General features: G+C 39.3%; 3 protein-coding genes across 7 annotated transcripts in view; 2 read left to right on the top strand and 1 right to left on the bottom strand.

Moving 5' to 3' along the window:
• The window catches only part of LOC144036114 (heat shock 70 kDa protein 4-like), a 19,173-nt gene extending 15,724 nt beyond the window's left edge, over positions 1 to 3,449 (bottom strand). Inside the window, exons 1-2 of one of the 3 annotated variants that reach the window (XM_077546450.1) lie at positions 3,294 to 3,449; positions 3,021 to 3,176 (exon numbers count right to left, since the gene is read on the bottom strand). In XM_077546450.1, the coding sequence (XP_077402576.1) occupies positions 3,021 to 3,127 (107 nt within the window). In that variant the 5' untranslated portion in view covers positions 3,128 to 3,176; positions 3,294 to 3,449. Of the gene's footprint in view, positions 1 to 3,020 lie in introns of all 3 variants that reach the window. The other 2 variants (XM_077546451.1, XM_077546452.1) reach the window with 2 other exon arrangements.
• A 1,761-nt stretch (positions 3,450 to 5,210) lies between these two features.
• On the top strand, positions 5,211 to 7,769 carry zcchc10 (zinc finger, CCHC domain containing 10). Its single transcript, XM_077547584.1, has 4 exons — positions 5,211 to 5,337; positions 6,420 to 6,581; positions 6,707 to 6,745; positions 7,105 to 7,769. The coding sequence occupies exons 1-4, from the start codon at positions 5,297 to 5,299 to the stop codon at positions 7,340 to 7,342; spliced, it is 480 nt and encodes a 159-aa protein (XP_077403710.1). The 5' UTR covers positions 5,211 to 5,296; the 3' UTR covers positions 7,343 to 7,769.
• A 793-nt stretch (positions 7,770 to 8,562) lies between these two features.
• aff4 (AF4/FMR2 family, member 4) overlaps positions 8,563 to 20,325 on the top strand; it is a 32,561-nt gene continuing 20,798 nt past the window's right edge. The window contains exons 1-2 of one of the 3 annotated variants that reach the window (XM_077547582.1): positions 8,563 to 8,883; positions 16,040 to 16,112. Coding sequence is in view for 1 of the 3 variants with exons in the window: in XM_077547580.1 (XP_077403706.1) it covers positions 19,750 to 19,766 (17 nt within the window). In the remaining 2 variants the exon portion in view is untranslated. Of the gene's footprint in view, positions 8,884 to 16,039; positions 16,113 to 19,489; positions 19,767 to 20,325 lie in introns of those variants that run through there. The other 2 variants (XM_077547581.1, XM_077547580.1) reach the window with 2 other exon arrangements.

The following is a 20,325-nucleotide window of genomic DNA, read 5'->3' as shown; positions in this document are numbered from 1 at the left end:
TGTTCACTTTATGTTTGTTTTTCCACAAGCATCACATCATAATACTTCTTTAACACAAACATTTCTCATCACAGGCCCGTCAATGTTCATCAAGTGCCATGCACGAGTCCACTTGTGTCCCACCGGGCCGCCGTCAAAACACGCTTGTCATCACGGACAAACACGAATGTCAAACACAAGTGTGGCGAGTGTGATGTCAAAGAGCGGTCATGTCTCCCAGGAAACAAGCCCGACAGGTGCTGGTCAAATTTCTAGTAGTAGAGAAAAACGATGGATGGATGTTTCCTTTGTGTGAGTGCGTTTGTTTACTCCAAAAAAATTTACATTACGTTTTCTCAGCCTGAAGTTACATATAAAATATTTGTTTTATTAAATCTCTGATGACATTTATCCCTCAATTTACTAATTTATCAATAAATCGGATTTAAAAAAAATTTAACATACTTAAATGTTTATTTTTAAATATGTACAGTCCCTGACAAAAGTCTTGTCGCTTGGGTACAAGTGGACTTTAAATGCCCCTGAAATATATTTCTAATCAATATTTTTTTTTACAAGAAATGGCTGAATTCAATCCCAACAGCTTTTGAAATAATATTTTGGTGCAAAACGAAACTGCTGAAAAGCATTCTAACATTTACAGCTTGGTAAAGCTCACTGAGTCCCTTTTTGCAAAGACAAAAGTCTTGTCACCTTGTCAAACGATGCACCCAATCCTTGATTCCAGCCTCACTTGTTGACCAATCAATTAGTGGGTGTGTATAAAAAAGAACCCCAGCACACCAGACCTTCACATCAACTGCAACTTGACCACGGACACCATGCCTAAAAATTCACCCTGAGACCAAAGCGTTGATTATCAAGAGGCTGAAGACCAGATCCACTGCTGAGGTGGCTGACACCTTCAATGTGTCTCAGCGTCAAGTACAAAGGATAAGAAAAAGATTTGAAGAGACTGGAGATGTTTTTGACAAGCCCAGGTCTGGCAGACCCCGCAAGACAACTGCTCGGGAAAATCCAAGGCCAGCCCCTTTTCCACTGCAGCAGAGCTCCACCAGGCCTGGTCACCTCAAGTCCCCGTGTCAACCAGAACAGTTAGTAGAATTCTGTCTCGAAATGGCCTCCATGGTCGAATCAGTGCCCAGAAACCAGCACTAAACAAAAGGCAATTCAAAAAACGTGTGGCATTTGCCAAGGCCCACAGCTTGCTAAAAGGATGGAAGCTGGAAAAGTGGCAGAAGGTGGATTTCTCTGATGAATCTTCGGTTGAATGACATCACAGCCACCGCAAATATTGCAGAAGACCTACTGGGGCCCGCATGGATCCGAGATACACCCAGAAAACAGTTAAGTTTGGTGGCGGAAAAATCATGGTCTGGGGTTACATCCAGTATGGGGGCGTGCGAGAGATTTGCAGGGTGGAAGGCAATATTAATAGCCTAAAATATCAAGACGTATTGGCTACCTCTTACATTCCCAACCATAAAAGGGGTCAAATTTTGCAGCAGGATGGCGCTCCATCGCCTACTTCCATCTCTACATCAAAGTTCCTCAAGGCGAAGAAGATCAAGGTGCTCCAAGACTGGCCAGCCCAGTCGCCAGACATGAACATCATTGAGCATGTCTGGAGTAGAATGAAAGAGGAAGCATGGAAGACCAAAGAATTTTGATGAACTCTGGGAGGGGCATGTAAGACTGCTTTCTTTGCTATTCCTGATTACTTCATCAATAGATTGTATGAATCATTGCCGAACCGTATAGATGCAGTCCTTCAAGCTCATGGAAGTCATACAAGATATTAGATATGGATCTCACGGCACCACTACTTCATTCTCTGATGTTATGTAACTTTTTTTTTTGTATTTGAAGTAAATTATTTGTTCCATTTTCACATTATTTTTTGTAGGCGACAAAACTTTTGTCTTGCCAAAATCTGACCTTTCTGTGTTCATTAAATGATCAAAATTTCTTCAGTGAGGCAAATTTATTTTTGTATATTAAACATCATTTGGGAGGGTTTTAGCTTTTATATGAGCCATTTCCAAAACCAATGGGTTAATTAAAAGTCGGGTTATAAGCTGGTGTTTCTACAAAATGGATAAGCGACAAGATTTTTGTCAGGGACTGTATATTTCTTCAATTTATATAAAAAAACATACTACACCAAGCAACAGTAATATAAAAATGTACTTAATTATCTAGGAGTATTTTTTGTTTGTTAGTTTTTTTAGTAAACGGACTCTTTCAAATCTTACTTTTTGGAGGAATCAAACATTGTTCTCAATGATTAAAGCATACGTATGCCCAAATGTTACATTATTTAAGTATATTATTTTATTTTTCAATTGAAGCAATACCTAATTCTTCCAATTAATGGTCACTTTTACAGTGATAAAAACATCAACAAATATCACAGAGTGCCGTGTATGAAGAATAACGCAGAATTACTGCCAAATCTAAAAGTTTCAAGCAAAACAAAATGAATATTGACATAAAGTTACAGTATTTCCGTAAGTATTTGCTAGAATTTTCCAACAAGCATGGCCTACTGGTAGCGCGGCATGTTACAACAAAACACACCGACTGGGCGGTGCTTGAGCCACCCAGCGTTAGTCAACGGAAGCGCGCCGCCCGCCCGTGGTCACAAGCTGATTGAATTCAGCCTCCCGACTGTACAGTTAATAAAAAAAAAAAACTATGATCTTGGCTAACAAAGCTAGCGCGAGTGGGCAAACGTGGTTGCTATGTGAACACGATGCGAGCTACATTCCAGACATTGACAATATTTGAAGTGATAAACGTTCATTTAAACTTTAAACTAGGATGGTTACTTAAAGCATTGAATGCGAAATCAAGTTTAGCTACTAGCAGCGAGTCAGAAGAAACGTTGCGTTCACGTGCGACATTACTACCAAGACACCGGTGATGCAAACTATGAATTTAAAAATATATATATACAGTACTGTATATATATTCCCCTGATAATTGACATGAATCTTAACTCAGTGACAAGAACTTACGGTGTGCATCTGTCGCTGAACTCGTTGGCGACGGTCTCGATCCCACCCGATCGGGCTACGGCTACATAGCAGCTTTGAAAGCCCAAGTCAAATCCCACCACAGACATCTTCCAGACGAGTCTTCAAACTTCACTGATGAGGTTACGTACACCTGTGCTTTATTCACAAGATATCACGCGTGCGACTACAGTTAGACAATGATGTAAAAGTCCAGCCAAGTAGTTTCAAGGCTCTCTAAGTTGGGCTAAGGTAACCTGCAGTCATAATCCTCACCGTTGACCGGTGCCTCCGATCGGCTCTTGTGCTGCCTGCCTGTCTGCCTGCCTGCAGTCTCAATGTGGTCTCCCTCAAGTCTCGCCGCCGCCAGGTATCGCGAGATCTGGCTCTTGCCACAAACAGCCTTCTGGATCTTTCTAAGGGTGTGTAAACTATTTTACATGTTTCTACATTCTACTACGTGTTTCTAGAACATCTTTACTACATTCTGCCATTACCATGCCTATGCATAAACATATAATTTGGTATACATATAATTTAATAATTTATTTTTAAGTTGAATAAGTTGTTGCATTGCAAATGTATGTGCAGTACAGTACTTTGTTTCAGCTATGGTTGTTTTTGCTCTATCAATTCAGCTTGGTTGAGTTGAGAATATAATATAATACATATTGTATAATACAAGTCATCTTAATCAGTATTTATAATTTCTAATCACTTAACTAATTTAATTAAAAAAATACGCACGAAAACGTTCAAATAGTTAAGTAAATAGATCACTTTAATTACATTTCTCATTTTTAAGACTTTATTTAGAATTAAGTTACATTCGTTTTTTATAATACAATAAATTCAGTGTTGAGAATGGAATGCTACTAATAATAATAATAACCATCATCATTATCATCATCATCATCGCCACCACCATAATGATAATAATAAGTTTTAAAACATTATAAATCATTACCTCATGACTGAATACTAAGTTTTCTCGGGTCCCTTGAAAGTTGTTATTATTAGTACTATTAGTCGGCAGTAGTAGTAGTCATAGTAGTCGTAGTATTTTTATAGAACCATTTAAAACATGCATATTTAACACCCAAAATTGCTAGTATTAATTTTTTAGATTGAAATCAATCACTATAAAATTGAATATCAATATGTGAAAAAATCTTATTATTTTACTTATTTAGTTGTCATATTTGTATTCATTATAAAATGTGTACGCTGTTTTATACTTTATTTAACTTTTTTTTTTTTTGTAAGGCGAGCAAAAAAATGCTGTTCAATTCCTTGGTTAAATGAATTCCTTTACTTTTGGTAAATGGACTGCTTTTTATATAGCGCTTTAACTACACTATATGGTGCCCAAAGCACTTTGCAATTTAAGCCTCACATTCACCCATTCACACACCAGTTGTCGGCTGCTACCATCCACTTCAGTGTCTTGCTCAGGTTCAGTGTCTTGCTCAAGGACACTTCGACATGGTCACCAGGGGTGAGGATTGAACCCACAACCTCAACTACTGAGCCATGCAGTCTATTATGACACAAAAAAGACACCCCACCACACCCCATCCCCCTCAAAACAATTACACATACAAAAGCCGTGTGCCTTACTGATGGGAGATACTGCACGGTCTAAAGCAGGGTTCACCATTTCCGGTTCTCAAGGTCCGGAGTCCTGCAGGTTTTAGATGTTTCCACCCGCTAGCACATCTTATTCATATAATCAACTCATCAACATGCCTGATAACGATCCTGATCTTTAGTATCAGGTGTGTTGGTAGGCAGAAACATCTAAAACCTGCAGGACTATGGATTTCGAGGACCGGAATTGGTGAACCCTGGTCTAAAGAGTGAGTACGGGGGGAATGACAGCAGTTGAATAGTGGGAGGGTGACAAAAGAAACCTCAGCATCATCTTGCAAAATGATTGAACTCACTCCAAAGCAAAAGGCAGTGTTATGAAACTGTAAATGTTATGTTCCCTGATTCATTTTTAGTTACATTTTGTCAAGGAAGTCTGACTTTCTGAATTATAAGACACAGTATACAACGCAATATTATATACATATTGGATACATACATTCCACCGATACAAATCCATACAATATTCCAGCTAATCCGCAAACATGTCACCCCAAATGTAGAACGGGAGTGGTTATTTTAATAGTTGTAGTACACCATTTATGCCAAAGAGGGCGAGAACAAACTTGTTCGCTAAAAATAAGAGAGCTGGCTTTATTTTACAACGAAGAAGAAAAGTAAAAGTAAACATGGCGACTCCCATGCACAGAATAATCGCCAGGCGTCAAGCGTGAGTATTATAACAACCGAACAAAATGTAAAACATTTTCACACCATATGACCCTTTTGATGTTATTTGCGCACTTAATGATATTTTGTCGAGTGAAATGTCAAAGCTACCGGGCTCAAATCATTTGAGCTCCGTATGAGTCAAATGGAGCTCAAACGCGGCGCTGTCTTTTGCGTCTTTTGCTCGGATACAATTTTTTTTTTAAACCAAAAGCAGCCCATTTTATTAGCTGTTTATAATCATAAGTTTAAAAAAACACACACACACTTCTGCTTCCTGGTTTGGGTGCAGTGGAACATTTATTGAAACCCAGTACACGCTTGTCGTGGCACTAAAAGACATGGAATGAATGCTTTTTAAGTACTCGTGTAGCCGCCGTAACAAACACAACAAAATATCTCAAGTAATGTGTTGTTTATTCGTAGTACGATACATTGTTCGAATAGCAGCAATCTATAAGAGGAAATGGACATCATTTAGAGGAGAGTAAGAGAAGAGCATGCATACACACGCCTGGCATTTTGATGAAATAATTTACGACTATCCAGCCAGCCATTCATTTTCCTTATTAGTCACATTAGCTAGTGCTGCTCAATTATGAAGAAAATATTAATCACGATTATTTTGGTAATAATTGAAATCACGATTAGGACGATCTTTTATTTTTTGGTACAAAACAAGTAAATGTTTAAACGTAAATAATATTAAGACAGAAAAAATTGAAACACTATAATTATGCGAGTTCCTTTTGGAAGAAAATATTTTTGTTATTTTAGAATTAATAAAGGTGCAAATGTATAAATTTAAACAACTCCAAATTAGTATTAATAATCCTTTTTTTTTTTACAATAATGCTGATTTTGTAATTGTGGAGTGTAATAATTGGAATTTTGAGTAATTACACAGCCCTACCATTAGCTGACTCTGGGTGAGAGGAAAATATGATAGATGTGCTAACTACTAGGCCACTGTGCTGCTCTTACAAATGATTACAAATACATTCGTGCAAATGGCCTATTAGTAGGGGTTAGGGTTGGGTTAGCCTAACTATAACCCTGTCTTTTTTTTATCATTACCTTTAGGGAAGCAAACAAACAACACGTGCGTTGCCAGAAGTGTTTGGAGATGGGACACTGGACGTACGAATGCACCGGAAAGCGGAAATATGTGCACAGACCCTCGAGAACGGTTGAGATGAAGAAAAAGCTCAAGGAAGTTGAGAATCAACCCAGGAGCATCACCGGGTAAGGCAACTCTTGTCGCTTTACATCTTTGAACAAAAATGCAGAATTGTCTCACACTGAGATCAACTTCTGATACCAGAATATGTGTGTCTATGAACTAAAAACTGTTTGCTTTCTCCCCGCAGACCAGGACAACAAAGCTCCAGTGAAAAGAAAACTAAAAAGTAAGATGAGGGTCTGAAGTGCATACATATTTCAAAATGTGCTCATGTCTATTGTATGATCTTATTTACAGCACTTTGTTAAAGTGCCCTAAAATTAAAGTTGAGTATGAAAGGTCACTTTGCTTGTTGCCATTTCAAATTCCAAATGTCAAAAGGTTCATTGGGTTACTACTTTTATATTTTCATGTTGAAAATAAAACAGAATTGAGTATCAAGTGATGTATTTTCTATTAGTAATTTTATGGCATTGCCGAATGACGATAATTGTGATGTAATATTTTCATACCGTTTCACCTCGATCCCGCTTCTACTATTCGCGTTGACCTGTTTCCTTTATATGGCCCCCACCGTGCTCTCAGGGCTAAAGACTCGAGTGGGAGCAGCAGCGATTCGGGCAGCTCGTCCAGTGACTCGTCCTCAGACAGCAGCGATTCCTCCAGCTCGTCTTCGGACGACGACAGCAGCAGCGATAGCGACGACGACAGCTCGTCATCTTCTTCCACCTCTTCATCGTTGTCATCCTCGGACAGCTCAGGCTCAGAAAGTGGCAGCGATTCAGACCAGGGCCCCCCAAAGAAGAAGAAGAAAAAGAAATGATGAGATGGCTAGGATTGTGTGCGATGTTCTTGTTTTAGCAGTTTACATTCCTGCATCGAGTCAACGTTGATGACTTGTAAAACTGCTTGTACAGTTTTGTTAGAAATTTACAAAAAAGCTGATGCTCTTGTTTGTTGGATCTGCTTAGCGCAGTGGCTCAAGCTATCCAAGGTGTACAATGTTCTCTTTTTTTTCTGTCTTGATTTAAAGTGTATTTTAGCAAAGCTTCATCTGTAGGCTAGAGCTTGCAACCTTGCCACCATGTTATATAAATTGTGTTATGTAAGCAATTAGAAGATACTGAATAAACATTTATCATTTCTACTTAAAAAAATATTTTGGTGAATTGTGGGTTTTGGTTAGAATGTGATGAATGTCATATTTCACTGTCTAAATTTACGAGTTTTAATTAAACTATTGAAATACATTTAGTTTTCTACGCTAATAAAATTTATTGAGATGCTCCTGTACAGAACAGCACTGACCAAAGAATCTCAATTAGTAATTAATAAAGTAGTACGATCAAACACATTTTCTGCCCAACATAATGTTTTATAACAATTCTATATTTTCATATGCAATTAATTGACAAGGTTGTACATTTTTTAGTGTTCACTTGATTTTGACAGACTCCTGATTTAGGTTGTAGTTTTTATTGCTATCTCTAGAGGCGCTAAAATTCCATAAATGGACGCAAGATGACAGTACATCAAGTTGAAGAGGAAGTTGGGTGTTACCGTGTTACAGCGGCAATATGCCAAATGAATACTGTTCAGTTGAAGACGAGGGGAAAAACATTACCTATTCGTGATTATCGCGAGGAGTGATTCAAATAGGCCCGCCGGCGTACGTTTTTTAAATGTGGTTTTCAAATGGTGACGACTGACTTGAGTGGACGTCATTACTTACTTGACATATGGACGTCACCAAGATGTTGCATTTTCAATAGGAATTATCACTGTCAATAAATAAATGGACGAGTTGCTTCTCGCTCGCATCTTTAGAATGGCTCTATTTAGTTGACTTCCTCGTCGTCCTTGGGAACAATCAAAATAAAATTATATTTGTTTGTTTGACGTCCAAATCACCCGAACGCTTACGTAAATTGTATTTCGGGAAATACGTGCGAACTTTACAGCTGACAGCAACTTGCGCTTGTGTTGACATGGTTTACCATGTGTCCGATGTCCGTGAAGGCAACGCGAGTTTGCTGTCCTCCATGCATCCGTTTCTGTCTGTGTGCTACCTGCTGACTACTCCACTTAGCTAGCAGCAGCAGCAGCTTACCTTAGGAGGCAGTCAGCCACTTCTTTCCTGGAATCATAACATGGACGAACGTCCAAAAAAATGATTTCAACTGGCTTTACCCCGGCTATGTGAGCCCTATTCGAGGAAGAGATGGGGACCGTGTGTTGGGCTGTGCCGTCTTAGCTGTTCCGGTGTTTTGTTGGGTCCATTTTGCGTGGAATTGCAAGTGGAAAAGACAAAGAAAAGAGCTTTCCAATAGCTAGAATGGTTTGGGCCTAAAAAGAAGACAAGAGGTAAGGATGGCGGATGTTAGCAAAGTCTGTATTTTATTGTGTGGATATTCGCAGTGGTTGTGCGACGTTTGCCGCGAGTGTTAATGCAAGTGGCCGCGGAAATGGGAAATGTTTTGCGAGCTTGTTAGCCGTTAGCTTCGCTCCCCTCCCAACTAGCAGCCAATGGGGCTAGCCAGCATTATGCTCACGCAGGTATAGTGGGAGCGCATTAGCATCCGCTAAATGTTGCTCGATGCTGTCAAGAAATCTTGCCACGTGAATGCAATTGGACCTTACTGGCGTTTTTTTCTCCTTTTTTTTTTTATTTAGCAAAAAAATGAAATGGACATTGTTTTTGTCCCTTTGCCAACATTAACTGATAACATTTAATTGTAATGCTCAATTTCCTCCTAGAGCAAATCAGGAAGTGTATGCATATATATATATTATCAATTTCCTCCTAGAGCAAATCAGGAAGTGTATGTATATATATATATATATATATATATATATATATATATATATATATATATGTATGTATGTATGTATGTATGTGTGTGTGTGTGTGTGTGTGTGTGTGTGTGTGTGTATATATATATATATATATATATACACACACACACTAAATAAATAAATGATAAATAAATAAATGCTTTCGACCCCTGATGGGACAAGCCTAAAGTCGCAACAACTTCCCCCCTATTTACCTTACTCCCCTGTGTTTTGTTTTTTCTCAGCCAGTGGTTTTGAAACTTTTTTAATTTATTTTTTATTTTTAACTAAACACCACCTCTAAAATTAAGGACCAATATTTTAAATGGACTAACGTACTATAGGACAAAGTGTTCGTTTTAAAAACGAAGCAGAGGTTTCATTTTTAAGGCAGGATATTTTGCCGTGACCTGCAACCGTCCTGCTAGCGCTGTTTTGCCGTGAACGGCTCTGATTGGTCAATAGCAGGACTGGGCGCGGTTCCTGCCTCGCAATGCGTCGCCTCAATATGTCTTTTCATTAAGTTTTCATTTTGTTTTGCCACTGAAGATGGATAGATAACTTTCAGAGACACACTTTGCTTCAAGGAATTGTAGTTAAAAAAAAAAAAAAAAGTCCCGAGCGGGATTCGAACTCAGTGAGGTGATACACATTAACTGGCACAGAATTGGTACTTGTAGTTCTTGCACAATTCACTACAAAAATAGTGCCAGGTGGCGAGTTGCCGGCCATGGCAAAGTATCCACTTAGTATTCCTAAAGTGTAATGTTATAACATCTGCTCAGTGACTGTACAAAGATCTGTTAGCAATTATAGCTTCAGAGCTCAAAAGGTGATGTCGTGTGTGCGGCGTTTTCAGGACTGAACTTGGGGGGGAACTAAGGCTGCAGCTATTGTTAAAATCAATTATTCCGTCAAATTAAAAACACATTTTGCATGAAAGTTTATTTCCTGACTACTTTTCCTTAACTCTTATTTGGTATTGTTTAATTATTAAAGTTAAAGAAAACCAAATAAGCAACAATTCAGCAAAAACACACAACACTGAGTGATGTTTTTTTTTTTTGTTACGTGTGTTTTAGTTACTGGTTTAATCCATGAGCAGGTCAGAAAATTGGGGAAAATGTTGATCGTCGTTTTCCACAGTAAAAGCACACAAGGGACGGAGTTATACAGTCAAGTTACTGTATGCATGTTTTTCCAAGTTCCAAGGGACGTAGTTTGCTCACTGCTTGATAAGAATATTCTGAATTTAGTTGTAGAGATGTGTGGGCTATGCTATGTAGTGTTAGCAATAAGCTAGTGGACTGAAAGGCTCACCTATGTTTCGGTTTTAATTTATTGTTTGTGTTTATTGGAAAAATACCTAAGAAGAGGACCTTGAAAAAAATAGTCACATATTCCATTGCAATCGTGATGTTGAGGGGGGAAAGTTGCACCGCGTCAACCCTAATAATCACACATGACAAATAAAGACAAGGGCGGCCAACTTGTTTATCTCGGTTGACACATCCTGGTTGGGTGTGTGTTTGTGTGTTTGTGTTTGAGGTGGACCCCGCGGGGGCTGTGTGTCTTTTTGTCCATCAACTCTTTTAATGATGGTGTAAGTTTTGACTGGTGTTAACAGGCACTGTTTTGAGCAACTAATAACATTATCAACTGTCATACAAGGGTGGAAAGAAGGTAGCCTCACTTTATGTAGGAGTTCCATTCCTACAGCAGCGACGTTACTCTTAATTTGTACAAGAGGAGGAACATGCCCGAGTCTGTCACTAATCAATAGAAAAGTCATAATTACAGGCACAGCACATCGTTGTATGAAATTCGGATAAATATGAAAAAAACAAAAAAAACAGCGTGATGACATTTTCTTTATCTTCACCCGTAAAATACAAACCAAAAAAGCCAAGAGGATTTACTGAACTGTCTCACATAACAACAACAGATTGGCCTACACATTTTTTTTTTGGGGGGGGGTCAAATTCCAATATATACAACTTGTGATACTGATATGACACAGTACAGTGTTAAATAAGTTGCATTATCTAGTTCTATGTTATTTCATCTGAGTTTCTATAGCTAGTAAAATGAAAGCTTCAAGCTATCAATATGTCTCCCTCAAGTCAATATTCAATGACATTTGCCTTTGTTATGCTCACAGAAGTGAAGCTGCGGGTAGAAGTCGTTTCTTGTTTCAGCTACAACCATGCTTAGCCCAAACTTTGTGGATGTTGTGACTTCTCGAGATTGCAGTCAAAAGTTCTCAACACCTAAAAGTTAAAAAAAATAAATAAAATAAACTGTCCTCAACCATTCTTCTGCCTCTTTATGAAATTTGACTTCTTTTTAAACTAAGACACTTGTCTAAAGTTGCAAGTTTGATGGAAGCTTTCCAATATATCACCACGTGACACTCTTCACTGTTTGGGGCATATTTATATTCATGAGTTTGTGATTCAAATATTTTCTCAAATTATGACTTTTTTTTTTTTTTGTCGTAGGTTAGTTGTAGATTTTGACTTGTGAACAAATTATTGTATGGCCAGATAGCCAACAATGTTTTTTTCTCAAGAGAAGATCGCTGGCATGGACAAACTTTGTTGTTGGGCATTTTGAGTAATTTTTTTTTTTTTTTTATGTAATAAGAGAAAATCAGTCCCAGTTTGACTGAAGTTCACATTTTGTATGCTTCCAACGGTGCTCGCTTGCCGTCTCAAATGTGTGACTTTTATGGCGTCTTTTGTCAAACAGTTGATGAATGTTTTTTACCAACTTCCCACCCCAGTGACGGCAGCTACTCTCTAATTGCGCTCAGCCTGTGTGGGCTACTGGAATTTACGAGACGATTAAAATATGAACTGTCTGGTGGGATACATTGCGGTCATTAATGATGCATGCATTTCAAAGTCATAAAAATAAAAAAAATTGACACGAGAGCCGCTAACTAAAGCTAAACCAATCTGGATGTCTGATGAGTCTGCGCAGATCAATGTTTCCACAACAGCTTGTCTCGATTGGTTATTTACCGTCTCGTGTCGGGAGTGCTTGTTGTGGGGCATCTCCCGGCGTATTTATAGCTTCACTAGTAAGCCATATGTTTTGTGTATTTCTATTTGTAGCCAGGATGACTAACAACGTTGGGGCAAATACACATATAGGAAACAAGCTTGCAGTTCTGACACTAGCTTTGCTATTTGTGTGCTTTTGACATAGTTAGATAAGGTCATGCCCCCCCCCCCCCTCCTCCATCCTCCCTCCCCTTCCCTTCCCCGAACAAATGCATAAAATGGAGAAGCTTGAGTGACGCAGGCTCTTTGGAAAGGTTGGCAAGATAATTGAGGCTTGTGTGTCATGTTCCGCTAACACTCGTGTCACAATGTGCTGGCGGAATAATGTGTCGTTTGTGTCCTAGCGGGGAAAGAGGCCTCTTCCAAGTGGAGTGCAGCTGACATGATTTTTTACAAGTGGCAGCTTGTGTCCACATTGTTACCTTTTTTTTTTTTGAACGCTGCCGTTTTCATACAGCAGCCGTGACAACAAAACTTATGGATTTCAATGTAGGTTGTGTGTAGCGTTGTGCATTAAAGATACACTTTTAGCCTTCTTTGACCCACAAATCACTCCATTGCAGCACTAGAGGAGTAACAGGCGCCGTGGCTTTTTACAACGAACCCAGGAAAGTGGTGCAACTGTGTACACTTGAACAAAGCATTCCTCAATCAAATACCGACATCCGGTCTGGAGTCATGCAAAAGCAGACAAGGTGGCTTTCATGTCAATGCTGTACTAGTTAGTTGGTTAGTTGGGTGTATAACTCACACATCGTCATCATTAACCTGCACGGAGGCGTCATCCTGACTCTGTTACATCTCTGATACTACATCCATGGGAAATTGTCAGGTCAACTCTGTCAGTGCTCTACATACAGAATAAACACAAAAGGTATATACATTTAATCATTTATCTAAAAGCTGTCTTTAAATCTTTGTGGTAATTGCAACATTTAACTCTTTGACTGCCAAAAACGTTAAATAACGTTTAGTAAAATCCTAGGGAGGAGTGCCAAAGACGTTAAAAGACGTTTGTTTCAAAACAGAGGTGAAATTAACCATTTTCTATTGTTGATTACTGAAAAACGGAATAAGGTAGAAACAAACTTTTTTTTCTGATGAAAGATGAGAGTCCAATCTTTCATTTTTTTCCCTTATCGTTGGTAGTATGTGTGTTTCCATAGTCCAAACACATAATTTTCTGTGGACCTTGAAAGATCAGTCAAAATGCTTAAATCGGCTGGCACCCACGGCATCCCTTTTCTGAAAACGTCTGGCAGTCAAAAGAGTTAAAAAAAGGTGATTTGTGATCTTACTCTGATCCTCTTTTTGCACATAAAATGCTAACGTTCAGTTGTATTGGTAGTCTTGAAAGGGTTTAACAATGGAAGGAAAAAAAAGTTGAACTCTGAACTGTACAGCTGTGGAGAAGCAGGGGAAAAAGTAGCTCTTCCCTGTCAATTGATTGTTGTTGTGAAGGAATTGAGACAGTATCCAGCCAGCCTGAACTAGTTTGCCGTCTAAAAAGAACAGCAGCATGACGTTAGCCAAGGCCAACAACAGCTACGGGGACCCCCCGGGCGACATCAATTTGCTCACTACCATATCCAAACAGCAGTTCCAACGAGATTATTCTACCCCATAAAAGCAATATTTAAAAGTGTAACTAATCGAGTAATTACGCCACAAAATTAAGTCAAATGCCCATTCCTAATGTAGTCATCAAACAGTCGTAAATGCTCAAAAATAGTGCTGTCACCATCGAATATTTTTTTAATCGATTAATCTACCGATTATTCAATCGCTTAATCGACTGATCGGATTCAATTTAAATTTGCATTAAAGTGTATTGCAAAAATACCCCCCCACGATTACTGTTTATTAACTAGTCATTGGTGGTTATTTTGTACTTCATATTCGTATAGTGATTAAAAAGAAGGGAGATATATATATGTACTACAAGTATGATACCGGTTCGGTTATTGTTTTCCAAAGTAAAAAACGATCTTTGCAAATGTCTTATTTTAAACACAAAAGATAATCAGTCTTCTTTCATGAAGGACTACAGAAATCAGTGAACAATGTTTATATGCTGAAATCAGAGGATTTGGACCATTTGAAAAAAAATGGCTCCAAACGATTACTCAAATAATTGTCTATTAATTTGATAATCGATTACTTGTCGATTAATCGGTTAATTTTGACAGCACTACTTAAAAATGAGTTATGTCCTGACGTCCTTAGTTGGTTTTGTGATGCAAAAGAGTCCCGTGAGAAGAAGCCGTAAACACTCGGGAATGTCAACAAATTGACTCAATTCACAGTAAATGCCTCGATATTGTGTTATTTTGCATTGAGGTTAATGTTGCCTGTACTATTTGAACTACAGTCTCTGTATAATTATGACCTCAGCTAATTAGGATTGTATAGACGGGACATTTCAAACAAAATGACTGGCCAAGCATATTTTATATGGTTAACTTCCCCACAATATAGTGATAATTATTGTATGGTGACATTCGGATATTGTTAGTAAATATTTGGATGAAAAACACTTTTAGGCCATAAATATTAACGAAATGAAAAACTGCAATACCTGGAAAAATAAACTAAATGCCTGCACCGCACAACCATGTTAGGGTGTGTGATAATGCAGAGTTAGTATTTGTAGTGAAGTGGTTTAAAAAAAGAAAAGAAAAGAAAAATAGATGTTTTTGTACAATGTAAAAGTGCCAGGACGCTTTGAGGCCAAGTTGTTTTTGCTCCATGTAATAACTACCAAGAACAAATTGTGCAGTCCTTAATACCTTCATCCAAAAGGTTGTGACTGTTTTTGATGGCGTAGATAAAGACGGGCCCGCCCCCTTACGAGTGTTATGACCTTATCACGTCGTAAGCTTGCTGCATTTCCAAATAGTTGTTCTTGTGGTCTTGTCCCCACTGAACGGCTGTTCATATGAGGCAGGCCCGCACCTATTGAACGGACACTCCTGTGGAATGCGCGCGCTCAGCACGTTTGGCGCAAACGGTGACACGGGTGCGAACAACCCCGACAGTACCTACACGCACACACCTGGCCGGATCATTTCTCAAAGTAGCTTTTGATGTTTGTCGTTTTGTTTTTTGACCGACTGATTGTGTTCTATTGACACGTATGCCGGTCTTGATTTAACTAGGTTGTCCTTGGCTTCTTTTTTAGTCCACAATAACACAAATGTATCATTTAGTGCCGTCTAGATTACGCACTGTCTGCATTTAAACTGTTCTGCTAGTCTAATGTATGCTTCTTTCTATATGGCTGTAAGTGGCATATACTGTATAATTGATGTGCTGAAAATAACTGAGCGCTTAATCCAAGCATGACCTTTAAATAGAGAGAGAAAGAGAGCGAGAGAGAGAGGGTTGGGGGGTGGGGTAGCTAGCTGTCTTCTACCCTGTGGGGATGGCTGCAGCGCTTAAAAAAAAAAAAAAAAAAAAAAAAAAAAGCTGCTACACTCTTAACTTAATTGTATCTTTTCTGATAGTGTGCAGGCAGGCAAAAACATTTTCCAGTCATTTTTACGCAGAGGGCATTCCAGTCCTTTAATCATCATCATCATGTAACCTTCTTTCCTTTTTGACCTTGCACGTTCTAGAGAGGAGACACAGTGCTACCTTGGACTTGGACCGCAGTCCTTTTCATGGGCTTGCAAAAATGTAACCGTGCAGGTAAATATCACGTGATGCAGCTAGTCATTTGACATCACGACACGTCATACACATATAAACACAAGTTAACATTATAAGATACACACTACCTTCTGACCACAAGTGACTAACGCACGTGAGATAAGTCCGCGGCGAGCACAGGAAGCTCGAGTAGCAGGCCACAACTTCACTCGGTGCTCCTTCTTGTCAAACAGCACAAACAGATGGCCTCAAAAACACGACACCCGCCACGGGGTTTCCAAATCCAAATCAAATCCTTTGGTTAAAAACTGCTGGTCAGGGCCAGATGTGCAAATAATCCAACCAAAATAAAAGGCAAATTGTCCACAATTTCAATGACATTTGGCATATTATGTCGTTCATAGAGTACAAGAGTACAAGACATGAGAACATACAAAAGTAGCTGTTTGACGCTCACTCAAGCCGATGTCACTCACCCGGACACAACAACACACGAATACTACGTAACAGTCGTTTATTCTTGTAACATGTTTAATACAATACAGTGCTTTTTTTTTTGCATTTACTAGAAGTATGTCACAATTGATTTTTATGGGCTGGAATAAATTAACAGAATTTCAGTTCATTTCAGTGTGGAAAGTCAATTTGAAATATGAGTAAATTGAGTTACAAACTTGGTCATGGAATAAATGAAACTCTTAAGTCAAGGTACCACTGTGTGTGTGTGTGTGTGTGTGTGTGTGTGTGTGTGTGTGTGTGTGTGTGTGTGTGTGTGTGTGTGTGTGTGTGTGTGTGTGTGTGTGTGTGTGTGTGTGTGTGTGTCAATTATGTGACACAATCAGGCTACCCAGCAGAAGGTTGTAGTGTGTGTTAAAACAAAAAAAAAAAAACAGCTAATCGGCACTTCAACCCTAAATGCTGCTAAGCTAATGAATTTGCAGTACTACGGAACTGAAGAGTCCCTGGAGCAAAAATATAAAATGTTTGGATTAGCTGGGCTGATCTTCTGTGTATAAGCTCTCACAAACATTACATTTATTTACCAGAAAAATACCACGCTTGTTTTGTTTTTTGTTTTGGGAGCAGAAAAAAACCCCATTGTGACGTGCGGCTGATAACACATTTGCCACTTGGTGTCATCACCCTCAGTTGTTGCTGATGAAAACGTTGTGTGTTTGTTAGCAGCAGAAACGGCGCACTGTGCCTTTAAGAGGCTTCACGTGTGCCGAGGTGCAGTCGGGGGGGAGGGACGGAGCTTGTTGACGGAAAGACGGGCCCTGGTTGGCTTGCCTGGCTGCGAGGAGTGACATCACATCTTGTGGTGTAAAATAACATGTCCTTCTATGGCACTAGGCGGAATGTTCCATTTTCTGGGTGGGAGGTGAGCTCGCTCGCTCTGCTCCCTTCCTCCCTTAAGGGTTTAGATTCTCACATCACAACTTGTCAAAACTTACATATGTTTGGGAGTCAGGAGTTATATTTAGAGTTGACAGATTAGCATTTTGATGTCTCAATCTTACAAGTCAGGAATTAAGCACAGAATATTGCTTGAAGGAATTCCCGGTCCGTTATTAGCCTGACATCGCATTCCATAAATTTGCTAGCATTAACTCAGTATGTGCTGCTGTCGTTTTGCTCCTTTCATTGGCCAACACATGGATCCCATATCATTCTCTGATCAACCTGATAAGGATACAAAATGTTGGCTATGATCAAGGGAGCAGAGCACACTGACATAAACAACTTTTCTCAAATCTCATTTATTGTCATACAACTGTTAAGCTGTACTAGCCTCACATTTTCTCTGGTTTTAAAACTCTCTAGTTGGCAAATAGTACGGAAGTGTGGAACTGCCAATGTGGAGTAAATATTTTTGACTGGCAAGCACGTTCGAAAGTACTCACAAATACATTTGAACGTTATTATCATTTATAAGAGTTACGTATAAACAATGTTTTTTCTGTTTTCGAACTTATTGATATATTGTGGGCCAAATGCTTAAAAAATATGTGTGTGTGGGGGGGGTGTTACACTCGTGCATGTGCACGTAATGCCCTGTGGCATTATGGGAAAATATGCTATGTTTGTAGCATTTAGCCTACAAGTACGTTTGAACGTATTTGCAAGTATGTTTCAACGTACTCCTCATTTTCATCGGTTCGGGCATACTGGCCAGTCTAAAATGTTTACTTCCACATTGGCAGGTCCACACTTCCGTAAAATCGTGGTCTATTTCTTAGTTCAAAGGACTTGTGCAAAGTAATACAATACACTTAGCAGTGGTAATAGCTTCAAAATTGACAATATTATTATGGTATTTAGTCAACAATGACATAATATGACAGCAATATAAAGTCGGTCAAATTTCAGATGACTTTTTTTCCCCACCCTGCTGTCTGTCTTAATGCGCAGGGCGGAAGATGAAGCCACCGCGCATCAAAATGCATCAGCTGTGTGAACGCCGCAATGTCTCGTTTGGGTCAATTATGCCCGAAAGGGCCGGACAAAAAAAATGCAGACTGTCCTGACTCCCTGCTAAGCCTCTCGTGCCAGTTTATCAAGATGCCTGTGTGAAAAGCAGCCAAAGTAACTATCAGTTCCATAAAAAAAAAGGGAGTGGCCCGACACAATCAAACCTGTTTTCATTGGTTGTTTTGATCTGTGGTGTTGACAGTAAATAGACAACACCTGAGATTCGTATTACATTAAAATGTCCTACTTGCCAGCAAGCTTGGACAAAAAACAACAATGCAAAATAACCACACACCGTGTCGCTGTATACAGTATAAAGTGTAATAGAAAATGAATGTAATCACCTCGTGCGAAATGTGAACCTGTTTAGTTCACCACAAAGCCTGTTGTGTTATTTATTTGGCAACAGGTTAATTTTACCTTCTGTCATCTAGAGGGCAAGCATTTAATTCTGCCTTTTACATGATATGTCGCTGGCATAGAGAGATGAACAAAGATTCATTATTTATAGTAAATAAATCATTTAAGAATCTGGATCATTTCCTATAATTGTATTTTAGGCTCAACATTAAATATTTTACTGACTATCATTTTCAAGCGTCATCTTCCAAAACGCGGACTCGTTTTCAAACGTTTACATTTCAACCCCCCCCCCCCAAAAAAAAAAAACTAATAGCAGCTGTTTCATTTCTGACAACTGTAATGTTAAAAGCAGGTCGAGACTTTCTTTCATCCATTAAATTCTCTGCGTCTGCCACTTAAACTCACCCTGCTGTTTGTCCAGCACTATCATAACCCCCCCCCCCCCCCTTGCTATCTTGTTCTCCACACAAGCGTAACCACAAAAACAGACACACGGAAACAAAAAGCTGCGCTGGCTCGTGAGGCCTGACGTCCTATGCGAACACCCCCGCTGTTTGCTTTTGTGGTACGTTCCGAGACGAGCAGTCACCTCCTCTATCCCAAGTCAGATTTGTATCCACTCTGAGGAAATACACCATGCCTCTGAAAGGTGTAAAAGTGTCGCGTAAAAAGTTGTTTCCAGACGGTGGATAGTGATGAAGAGGTAAAGGGAGTGCTCAGTGACGAAGGAGGGTGACACACTCTTGTTTTTTGATTGAGTTTTTGGCTGACAAGCCATGACAGGACTACTTGTGAATCGCCGGTGAACCCTCCTCCTTCCAATGTCTCAGTGCTTTGGGCCATGGCCTTTCACGCAGGGTAAGACACTTGTGCTTGAAATTCAAATGTTCACTTGTTCGACTAGGAAGGTAAAAGTGAATTTATTTAAAGTGAATGCTTTTGGAGTGGCAGAAGCTCAAAAGGCTGTATTCACAGAGCTGATTTAGAGCCGTCAGTTTGCTCACCCTTTTTTCTTTGGAAACAAAAATGTTTGTTCTTGTACAAGATGTGACCTGGCTCTCATTTTGCGAGTTGGCCTGCGACAGATGAGCTGATTAATTTCGGAACAGAGTGAACTGGCTTTTCAGCTTGCCAGACTTTGACCTTTTCAACGCACTGCGCAGTGATCACAATCAAATGGAACTGGCCACTTATGTAATAAATTCAACCCACCAAATTGTGCTCTTTGCCCATTTCTCCTGCGATTTGCTATTAAAATGACAGAAAATATGTCACAGTGCAAAATATTTCTCGGGGATGTCCCCTGTCAACTTGCTGCCGTAAACGTCATGTCTCGTAAACACGTCTTCGTCACTGACAAATATTTTTTACGTGCTTACACACACAGCGCTTCCCTTCCGCATAATTGTATGATTTT

The sequence above is a fragment of the Vanacampus margaritifer genome, chromosome 16 (genome assembly GCF_051991255.1).
Source record: "Vanacampus margaritifer isolate UIUO_Vmar chromosome 16, RoL_Vmar_1.0, whole genome shotgun sequence".
NCBI classification, from domain to species: Eukaryota; Metazoa; Chordata; class Actinopteri; order Syngnathiformes; family Syngnathidae; genus Vanacampus; species Vanacampus margaritifer.
This window is presented reverse-complemented; position numbering and strand designations above follow the sequence as displayed.